Here is a 12,092-nt window from a genome sequence, read left to right on the forward strand (position 1 = left end):
GCATGACTGGCAGTCTTTACCATTTCCAGTAGCCGCCCAAAACCAGACAGAATCTGCTCCAGTCCAAAGCGACACACGTCATTGGTCCCGACATGAGCCAACACCTGCAGTTAGCTGCACCCTGTACTCTTCATGGCATCCGGAAGCACCCTTTTCACTCCCAGAATGACTCCCCCCTGAATGCACACTGGCTTCCTTCCTTTCCTTGGCAGCCATGTTCCTAAAGGGCCCCATTACGCGCCTAGCGTTGGAGCTCCCAACTAACAGGGAACTCACCCTCTGTGATTGCCCAGACCTTGCGGGCTGAGAAGCTTCCTCTGGAACAGGATGGACGACTGCATCCGGCTCAGAGGCATCGTCAGCCACAAATAACGCCCGAAACCTGTTCGTCAGAGGAGCCGGGGAGGCCCTACGATCGGCCCCTCGGAAAGCTTTTCGCTGCCTGCCAGACTTTGGAATGATCTCCCACTCGACCACGGGTGAGCGATCAACCTCAGTGCAGGCAGTACCCGGGGCGGTCACAGCAGTGGACCGATCAGAGGACACGTTGGACGTGCTCGACGTCCCTCGCATCACCGCGTTCGATCCCCCACAGTGACGCCCCTTGGCAGCAGCCTCAAGCTGTGTGACGGAAGCAGTTATTCGGCCTGGCTTTGAGTGATACGGTTGTTGGCTGTCCTAATGAGGGATACTGTGTCAAATTCAATGCAATTCTTGAGTTACATCGTCAAAATCCCGAGCTGGTTGGAGAAACTTGCCCATAATGCTCCAAACGTTCTCGATTGGGGAGAGATACGGCGACCTTGCTGGTGAAGGTAGGGTTTGGCAACCACGACTACAAGTAGTAGAAACTCTTGCCGTGTGCGGGAGGAGATTATCTTGCTAAAATGTGATTCCAGGATGGCTTGCCACGAAGGGCAACAAAACAGTGCGTAGAATATAGTCGACGTACCGCTGTGCTGTAAGGGTGCCATGGATGACAACCAAAGGGGTCCTGCTATGAAAAGAAATGGCACTCCAGATCATCTCTCCTGATTGTCTAGCAGTACGGCGGACGACAGTCAATTTGGTATCCCACGCTGTCCGGGCCTGTCAAGGCACTACTTAGGGTTCGATTCGAGGCGAGACTGAAGACTGTTCTAGTCCAGTCAATGGGATTCCAGGCCGGGCATGTGTCTGGAGACGTCCGAGACAGCTGTAGGATACCAGCCTGACTGTCGCCCGCCAAACGGTCGCCAAACAGGAGCACAACGGCATGTCGACGATATTCTATGCCCCGTTTTGTTGCCCTTCATGAGAAACCGTCCTCGGCTTACATTTCAGCAAGATAATGCCCTCTCGCACACTATAATAGCTTCTATTGCTTGTCTCCGTGCTTGCCAAACCTTAACTCGGCCATCAACTTCGCCGGATCTCTCCCAATTGAGAACGTTTGGAGCATTGTGGCACGACCCTCCAACCATCTTGGGATTCTGACGATCTGACGCACCAGTTGAATAGAATTTGACACGGTACCCATCAGGAGGACATCTAACAACCCTATCAATCAATGCAAAACTGAACAACTGCTTCCATACGAGCCAGAGGTGGACCAACGCTTTATTAGCTTGCTCAGTTTTTAAAGTTCTTCCTTTTGAATAAACAGCCGAATTTTTCTAAAATTGTAATAATTTTTTTGTCTGAACATATACATCACATCTACAGATTTCCGTCCCATTCGAATAATTTTTCCGTGTCCATCGTTTTCTTATTTCATTCTTCTTTTTTCTCCTTTTTCTCCTTTTTTTCCTTGCCGTGTAATCTTACAGTGATATTCTACACATTATCATTATGTAGATATAAGAGCAGATCTATTACAAACAAATACATCATTTACTGACTGAGAATGCCACATGTATCTACAGTCTATTTAAGCCGCCTTTCGTACGCAGACCGTATAGAGGAAAATACTGTTCATTAAATAGTGGCGTAAAGTCGATGAAGACGGCAATGTTTCTGTGAGACCTTTTATTTCACTGGCGCTTTTGTTCTTAGGCGCAGCGGCTTGTTGTAATTGTTATAAATCTCGCCAGGATTATCACCCGGATCGTTGCAAGCCACTGAATATAAAGGAAGCAATATATCGAAATTTGCAAAATGTCTGCTCGTATCCACTTACGAACACTACGTGCTTCATCGTGTCTTCGTAGCCAACAGGGAAGAGGTGCCGGAGCAGGACATGTAGAAGGTTTTTTACGCTTTTTATTTAAAGCATTGAAAGGAACTCTGCTTCTGTAATTGCATCATAATGTGAAATTACAAACAAAATGTTTATATTGTAATGCATATGAGGAATGTTTGTGTAGATGATAATTAAAAAAAATGTTCAAATGTGTGTGAAATCTTATGGGACTTAACTGCTAAGGTCATCATTCCCTAAGCTTACACACTACTTAACCTAAATTATCCTAAGGACAAACACACACACCCATGCCCGAGGGAGGACTCGAACCTCCGCCGGGACCAGTCGCACAGTCCATGACCGCAGGGCCTTAGACCGCTCGGCTAATCACGCGCGGCAGATGATATTTAAGATACCGTACATTTGTACATACAGTTTACACGGACAGTAAAAATGAGACTCAACATGAATGTCTTCAAGAAAGGAAAAAAGTACGGGGTATATCACACGAGTCGTCGGACGTTACAACAGGACACAAGTGCGCTGTCTACTATGTACTGGCTCATCTCCTTCCATGAATTAAAGCCTAAGAATGTAATTTAGAATGTAGTAAAATACCGAGAATTTAAATTGCTTGCAATAATGACCCTGAAGAGATTACAATTTATTTTTTATAGAGGATATGCGTTCCCTCGATTTCAAAACTCAGTTATTTAGTCCTTCTTGAAGAAATCACAGCCAAAGACATTCAGTTTTGAAAAAATAAATTAATCCATTTATTATAATTTTCTTAGTTATCACTATGTTATTTATTGTGCTATATCATTTTAGTCTCGACAAAACACGTCTTTACCTCTTAACATCTTGGTAGAAGAAGAAGATGCTATATTCATTTTCACCTATGATTTCACCTAGAGTAAAGGTGCCAAGCACAGAAGTGATTTAGATTGCCGTTTGTATCTTTGGACCAGGAAGCGTACAGATCATACCAGAGATGTATTACTCTCCTAATTAGGCGTCGAGCAGAACAAACACTGGTAGCAGTTACTTCTGTAAAATATCTGTGAGTATGCGTGCGGAAAGTCACAGTTTGGATTTCTAAAAGGTTCTGATATTGAGAAGGCTATCTTCACTTACAGTGAAAATGTGCTTAATTCATTAGACAAAAAATTGCAGGCAACTGGTATATTTTGTGATCTGTCAAAGGCATTTGACTGTGTAAATCACAATATCCTTTTAAGTAAACTAGAATATTATAGTGTAACAGGAAATGCTGCAAAATGGTTCAAATCTTATATCTCTGGCAGGAAACAAAGGGTGTTATTAGGAAAGAGACATGTATCAAGCTATCAGGCATCATCCAACTGGGAACTAATTACATGTGGGGTCCCACAAGGTTCCATTTCGGGGCCCTTACTTTTCCTTGTGTATATCAATGACCTTTCATCAGTAACATTACCAGATGCCAAGTTTGTTTTGTTTGCCAATGATACAAACATTGGGATGATCATATAAAATTAACTGTTGGTAAGGCGGGTACCAGGTTGAGATTCATTGGGAGACTCCTTAGAAAATGTAGTCCATCAACAAAGGAGGTGGCTTACAAAACACTCGTTCGACCTATACTTGAGTATTGCGCATCAGTGTGGGATCCGTACCAGATCGGGTTGACGAAGGAGATAGAGAAGATCCAAAGAAGAGCGGCGCGTTTCGTCACAGGGTTATTTGGTAACCGTGATAGCGTTACGGAGATGTTTAACAAACTCAAGTGGCAGACTCTGCAAGAGAGGCGCTCTGCATCACGGTGTAGCTTGCTCGCCAGTTTTCGAGAGGGTGCGTTTCTGGATGAGGTATCGAATATATTGCTTCCCCCTACTTATACCTCCCGAGGAGATCACGAATGTAAAATTAGAGAGATTAGAGCGCGCACGGAGGCTTTCAGACAGTCGTTCTTCCCGCGAACCATACGCGACTGGAACAGGAAAGGGAGGTAATGACAGTGGCACGTAAAGTGCCCTCCGCCACACACCGTTGGGTGGCCTGCGGAGTATAAATGTAGATGTAGATGTAGATGTACTACCATTATTCTCATAGTAACGCTTCAGATTGGTTGCTAGCCGTTTTCTGTACCTCGTTTTTCTCCAGACAGAGGAAGTTTATGGTAACAGTATTTCCTGCGCTATATGGGGCGAAACGCCACAGTCATTTCGCACAGAAAGAAGATACTGTCACGTTGTAACTCTCATATTGCGTCATTTAAAGTTGAAGACTGACGTTGGCACACTTTTTCACCTTTGCGCTTCTTTCATCACCATTTCTCTTTATCACTCGGGTGAGACACCCAGTATTAAAGCCGCCATTGAAACGGTGTTTCCTTTGGGAATGTGTACCTCATCTCTCTGCAGTCGCAAACACTCATTGACTTTTCTGCACATCCTTTGAATCTAATTTCATTAGCTCTTTTCTTTCTGGGTTTTGCAATTACCATACATGTTATTGCACGTTTAACACGTCGTCCACTGTGAAGGGGACACCTCTCCAAAATTTGCAACTAAGATGTCAGTAATTATAGAATGCCATAACTTCTTGGTTAGCTTACCTTGCTCACACTCCAAGGTTTTGCTCACAAATGTTCCGACACCCAGCAATAAGCACATAACGATGCTTGCCGACAGCTGCCGCATTGACATTAAAAATAAAGTCCATTTAGCCTGTCACTGCGGAACTACTGCTACCCTCCTTCTTCACTACTTTGTGGACAAGCTTTAGCAATTCAGTGAAGCCCAATCATATTCTGTAAAGAACTGAGTTACACTAAAATTACGAAGCTGTTGAAAATAAGTAAATTTTTATACCCAATAACGTTAGAATGATGACAACACATGGTTTTTAATCCTCGTCTTGATGACGCTACTGGTGATCAATGCGTACAACCTGTTCTTATGTCAACAGCCGACGCGGGCGACGTGGAACATGGTGTTCTACGTGGCGGCAGCGGTGGCTGCAGCGGGCTACATCTTCTACGCCGTCTTCACCACCGCCGAGGAGCAGTCTTGGAACGTGCCACCCACAGGTGAGGGCTTGTGGCTGTCTTCTGCCGTCTCCGACAGAGCGCGTCTCTGCTTGCCTGCTCACTCCTCTCTCTGCTTCAGATCTGAAAGCAGTTCAAACTTGGTCCACTCTTTGGTAGCGGGTCTCGTGAGGTCTTTTCGCGTATGAGGAGCATTCCTACATATTGAAACTTTCAACTGGTCGCAAGTATGCTCAGTTGGGATCTTTTCAGCAGTTGCCCCAGACGATCTCCATACAGGACATTCCTGCGTCCTGAAAGAATATGTTCACGAGCTGCACGAATTGTGCTCGTGCATTGTCGTACTGAAAGATGGACCGCATGCCGAATTGTTGAATGTGGGAATGAGAAATAGTATAGAGGATCCTGACACGATATGCACCCAACTCACCCTCTATAATGATGAGAGGCGACAGACACATTTACACGATACGGTCCCAAACCAGTACTGATCCAGCTAAGTACTGAGCACGCGGGAACGTACGCCTAAGACTTAACCGCCGCCACGCTCTTATACGACCATAATCAGGAGTCAGACAAATCTTACACTCGTCAGTGAAGAGAACCCAGTTACATTGATAGAGGTCCTATTCCACGTGTTTGCATCTCCGCACTCCCCACTGCTATTGGGTGAGGGACAGAGAGTTCTTCATCTTTTTATTGATATTTGTTTGTTGGAACCCTTACGTATTGTATAGTTCTACACGGGCCTCCTAGCTGCCTCCAAGAAGGCAACCTTTCTTCTATTGCATTCTCCTAAGGGTACCTAAAAGCACTAATTTGTAAGCAGAGATAATGTATTAGTATTCTTGGCCAAGGGCTCCTTCTGTGAACAAAATCTTCATCATTTTATTACTCACGACTGCAGTTGAATGTCAGACTGACCTCGTTGTGGTGTGTGCCATTCTCGTGTTGATAGCTCTTCTTACCGTAAAGTGATAATGTAGGCCCGGTCTAAGCTTGAAGTAACCGTTTGAAGCATGTTAAAAAAGTGAACAGTGTACACAAACCGCACAGTCCCGTGCTATTCTGAGCTAGCCTGAGACTGTAGTGTAGCGGTCTAGGTTGCTGACTGCTACATACTCAGCCGGGGACAGCGAAATGGCCACCTGGCCATCTGGGCGTCGAGTAATGCCTGGACCGTGGCTACAGCGAAACCTGACAGAGTGCTCCCAGAAGATAAACAGCTTCTGTTGGTAGCTCACTCTATGCGGTAAAGTCGGCTAGTTACCGCAGTCGGGAGCCGCTGAGGTGCCAGAAAGCGACGACTGCAGTGCGGCAGCAGCCGTCTGGGGCAGGCTCTCTGATGCAGGCGGCGTCAAACAGCCGAGGCGAAAAGGCCAGCAGCGAGTGCTTTCGGCAGCGCTGGAGGCACAAGCTGGCTACTGACTGTATCGAGCAGCCGGTCTGGACTGAGGAGGCAGCCGGCTGGTTCATCGTGGTTGATATTGTTATCGAAGTCAGGACCGAAATTGGAGCAGAGCACAGTTCCAGCAATACAAAAGAATCTGGCCCAATTTCTCGCTCTGCTACGGTACGTAGCAGTTTATTCTGAATGCTTTCACTGCAGAAATACGAATAGGGCTCTTAAGTTGAAAAGTCCTTTATTTACCCGAGTATGACAACACAAGGCCCAATAAAATAATTATATTCATTCTGTAGTAAGCATCCCAAGCTGAAGGCTGAGCAGTGCCCTACCATCTAGCTTCCGGGGCAACTGACTTTGGGTTGTATCTAGCTGGCAGACTGAGTTTGCGTGCGCAACAGACTGATTGCCTAACTTCTGTGCTAATTAACTCGGAAACGGCACAACGTATCGACTTTTTCTTAAGAATTATTTTGATAAATAACGTACTCTGCAACACCAGGCCGCCCCTATAGTCATATTGATGGAGTAGCCATGGGCTCACCACTTGACCCTGAAATTGCTAATCTCTATATGGAGGAATTTGAGGAGATGTCATGAAAAACTGCTACATGGATGACACCTTCACTGTGTGGGAACGTAGCAGAGAGGCCCTTAATATGTTCCTGGATCATATGAACAGTTTACACTGGAGCTAGAATAGACCGCATGTCTCTATTTTTAGACATTATAATAAGTAGAAAATGCGATGGTATCCTTAGACATGTAGTCTACAGAGAGAATACCCCTACATATCTGTGGCAATATGCCATGAGCTGACATCGTTCGGTGCAGCGATACACTGTTTTAACTGCTCCACAGGACATACGACAGATACAGTCTGCCAGGTGAGTTGCATCACTTTAAAGAAGTGATTCAAAAACTGGGTACAGTGAAGTGCAGATTAGACGTATAGTGAAGAAAACGAGCGATACAGCTGCGGTATCGGCCGTTATCTAGGCGGCCGCACTCCAAATACGTGCGCCGCCAACTGCGCCGCCGCGTTTTCTACAGTCGCCAACGTGGTACGAGGACGCTGCCACAAATGATTATGCCGCTGCCAATGAGATGCACACCCACAGCATGCCACACTCCACACATATGATTTCAAATTCATTTTCCTGATTTCAAGGCTGATGCTCTTAGATGTTAAGATGTTTACCTTCTTGTTAAAAGCAGCCTTTGCTTGAGCAATTCTGCTTCTCACTTCTGCCTTGCTCCTTCCATCCCTGGTAATATTACTGCCCGGATAAGTAAGTTTATCAACTTGCTCAAGCAGTTCATTGCCTTCATGAACTTGGACTTTCACTTGATCTTTTTTGTCGCATGCCATTACTTTTGTTTTTGCTTTATTAATTCTCATATTATATTCTTCCCTCATAACTTTATCCATTCTATTCAGTAGGACTACAAGATCTTCTTCACTTTCAGCCAGGACAGCTATATCATCGGCATATCTTATCATATCTATTTGTTGGCCATGAATTACTACACCTGTCTGTGAATTTTCCCTTACTTTTTTCAGCGCCTCTTCAATGTATAGTGCGCAACCTTGTCTGACACCTTTCCGTATCTGCACCTCTTCCTGTTTTGTCCGTCCACGAATAACTATCTTTACAGTCTATTCCTACTTTTTTGAGTACCTCAAACATCTTACCCATTTAAAATTATCAAAGGCTCTCTCTACATCTACGAAAGCTATGTATGTTGTCAGGTTCTTATCTAGTCGTTTCTCTATTATCAGTTTCAGAGCAAATATTGCTTCTCTGATTCCTCTATCTTTCCGGAATCCAAACTGGTCTTCGGAGAGTGTAGCTTCGACTTCTTGTTCTACGCGTTTTAGGATAATTGAGGTTACTATTTTAGAGGCGTGAGTAACTAGGAGTTGGCATGCTATGGTGTGGAACATGGACTCTCGGTACAGAGGAAGACCACATTTCTTTTGAAATGTGGTGCTATACATGCATGCTCAAAATAAAATGTATCGACAAGGTCACACACGAAGTGGTTCTGGAAAGAGCAGGTGAGAAGAGAAGCTTCTGGAGTTTCATTGTTAAAAGAAGAGTGCAATTTACAGGCCATATATTAAGACAAAGGACTCCTGAACGCAATCATAGAGGGATATGTAGAGGGAAAAAGACCAAGAGGAGGACCAAGACTGAGGTACTTGGATCAAATCGTGAACGATGTAACACCTTCAAGGAAATGAAGAGAAAAGCTGAAAGACGCACAGAATGGAGACAAGCTGCCATTGTATCTGTTGCAAACCAATCCTTGGATTGACCACTACAGAAGAAGAAGAAGAATGAGATGCAAGCATCCTCTCTCCAGAGCTCCAGCGGCGGGTCTACTTAAGTTCGAACATTCATGCACTGCCTCATTTTGTGTGTTGGCCAACTGAATATCATTTACCGACTTTCAAAGTGCCCAGGGTTCAATGTCCTCTGAAGAGACATTGTACTGAAGTGTGACAAATTTATACATCTTTTGCATATCTGTATATCGCTACATTTAAACCTCCTGTTAGCAACTGTCGTTGAAAACTACTGTAACAAAATTATGTTTCATTTTCACTGTTTGATATTAGATTTACAAGTTAATACCTGGATTCTCTGTTCATGAACCGCATCTGCTCCTCGCTCCTGTATCCACTAAAGAACCACATACCTTGCAAAGGAAGACATAACAACAGCCATTCTCAAAGAAGACGTAGAGGAAGAGAAACACGCCTTTGTCCCCTATACTAATCCTACTTCATCCAGAATGGAAAATCCTCGAAAAAGAAGAACATCAGAGCCATCTCTCGATTTCCACAAAAACCTAAGAATGTGCTTCAAGGACAAACTGCGCTGCAAATACCTGGTATGCACAACATCCTTTGTGAGTGTGGCCTCTAGAACATTGGACAAACACAGCTGTTTATTTCGCAACGCTGCATAGTTCATATTAGAGGCCTACCTTTAGGGCATAAATAAAAGTTAGCAGTGGCAGATACAGCCTCAACTTTAACATTTGAAAAAACAAAATTGTTATGCTAATCTATTGGCTTATGGAAGAGCATCATCAAAGAATCAATTGATATAAGGCTCCATGACAATCTTGTCAACAGGTACGAGGGCTACTAAATAAGTTCGACACGGAACTACGGACTAGCAGCTATAAGCCGATACCGCACCCACCAGTTGACTCTTAGCGAATCTGCGTAAGACTGTGCGGGCTGAGGATCGAACGGCTTCTCCTTTCACACGACGCCGACCACCACTCTAGGGCGAAGGAATAGGAAGAGGCGGCCTCCGCTGGGATATATATATATATATATATATATATATATATATATATATATATATGGGACGCTCGCAATCTCGACCTTTAACCAAGGACGATGAGAGTAACATTCGTCTAAAAGCCGAGAAATATCAACGCAGCCAATTAGATGCAAGATTTCGCCCTCTTCAAAGCAGCCTCGTCCCTGCTGACAGCAGTGACTATACGTGACATACATCGCCGAGACACTGAAACTTTGAGGACCCATCCTAATCCGCGGCTGCTCAGCCGCCACTTACAGCTCACAGAAATCGATCGTACTTGGGTTCCTCTCCGAATGTCTAAGATAATGGGGCTAAGGGCTGATGTTCTAGCAGATCAAACAAGCACACTAGAGACCGTTAAGGGATCCTCGAACCTGTCACAGTTCGATAGTGACGCAAAATACACAGTTTCTATCCGCAGATGAAAGTCACCTGCTTGCATCTGTAGGTGAACAAACGGATGTCCGTTATCTGACAATAGCTTCTTCTATTATTTGCGGATAAGAGACGATGGTAGACGCATCAAGAGCTCCATTTCATGGCTTATAAACCTCTCTCAACCGAAATTAGCTCCACCACCTGCCTCGACAATTACCTTTTGGCAAGTGGAATGTGTAGCTTCATAAGGTTTTAGACGTAATCGTACGTTTCCTTTGCTGTGCACTGGTGTGCACAGAAACCTATCATCACAGGATTATGTCCCAGGAGGCTCTCAAAACGCCATTGTATGTCTGGAAGAGACAGTATGTTGTTAGGCTTCAAGTTCACCAGCAATTGCACAATAGGCAAGGCTGAAAGCAGTAAGATATACAAGTTTGCAGACCTAGGGTAAATTGAATACTATGCAAGGAGTGCTTTTAGAAAGATATATCCTTGCGAAGTATATTGTTTAGTGTGGGAAAGGGACACGGCACCCAGTGGCAACCGAAATTTCCAATACACAATTCGACTATAGGGATGAATCTGAATTGGGCAGTCAAATGCAAGAATTCCAAGGCAGGGAAGAGTCTGAATAGTAGTCCTACTAGGATACGGTTGCTGCTATGTGTTATTAGTCATAAACCACCTGGTAATGAACTGCAGTACCAGAAAAGTCCAACTGCCAATGTTCTCAGAGTAACATTTAACAACTAGGAAAGATGCCTTGAGGTAATTCTTTATAGAATCAGCATACTGCTTGTTTCTTTTCGAACTTAATGTGTGATGGGAAGACATTGTGTTTGCAGAAATTATCTAAATTGTATCAACGATCAGTTAGCTGTGCTCCAATGTAAGATGAATTTCATAATAATAAGAGGAATTATATTCTGATTATACTGCTGCAGCTGATGCATCTCATCCTTTAATTTTATATTAGTTTCAAACATCGCAGTCATGTGCAATTTTTACAGCCAATAAACATAATTAATATAAATCAACCTCTCAAGGGGATTAACATAATACATCCATCACCAGCTAAATTAACTTACAGAATGGTCTAATAAATTGATTACAATAATATTATTTCATTTATTCCCTTTAAGTTTGTATACCACAATTGTGTCTCCTCACATCTGCAATGCACTTCAAATACTCTCTCTACAGTTAACTGCGAGTGAAATTTATTCTGCAACAAACAGTAGTTTCCTTATTCAGAAAACACAATATTTTTGTTCCAGAAAACGGATCCTCGAAGAAGAACGTCAAGGGCGCTGTAAACGCAGCATTCGAAGAGAACGACTCGCAGCTCAACAATCGAATATCTTCTAGACTTTAATTTACGTTCTGCATCAGGACACATTGCAGCCGTCTGAATAAACCTTATAAATTATTATTCACTATAATTTCGACTTCTATCAGCCAATTCTCTAATAGCTGACACTGATGTTAAAGTTTTTTTGTTACTGAAATTACATATTAAAATCCAAATAAATGCTAGTTTTTTTGCTCTCTACCTATTTCATAGTAACAGCTCATTATTCTGTAGAGTTTTCATATGTTTCTACAGTGAGTCCTGACTATATAAAAACACGGTACTGACCATGAGAGTAGCGTCACTGTCACACTGGTAGCTTTAACGCGAAATCTGAGCTACGGCAAGCACTTAGTGAAGTGTATGAACAAAGTAGCTAGAGTGTATTTCACGAACTTTTATTGAAAGAATAAACG

At 43.6% G+C, this 12,092-nt stretch overlaps 1 protein-coding gene across 1 annotated transcript in view; it reads left to right on the plus strand.

Annotated features, from left to right (window-relative positions):
* LOC126175619 (sialin-like) overlaps positions 1-11,841 on the plus strand; it is a 113,546-nt gene extending 101,705 nt beyond the window's left edge. Inside the window, exons 9-10 of the mRNA XM_049922503.1 lie at positions 5,114-5,234; positions 11,603-11,841. Of these exons, the coding sequence (XP_049778460.1) occupies positions 5,114-5,234; positions 11,603-11,700 (219 nt within the window). The 3' untranslated portion in view covers positions 11,701-11,841. The remainder of the gene's footprint in view (positions 1-5,113; positions 5,235-11,602) is intronic.
* The last annotated feature ends 251 nt before the right edge of the window (positions 11,842-12,092 follow it).

Source organism: Schistocerca cancellata, chromosome 3 (assembly GCF_023864275.1).
Source record: "Schistocerca cancellata isolate TAMUIC-IGC-003103 chromosome 3, iqSchCanc2.1, whole genome shotgun sequence".
Lineage (NCBI taxonomy): Eukaryota > Metazoa > Arthropoda > Insecta > Orthoptera > Acrididae > Schistocerca > Schistocerca cancellata.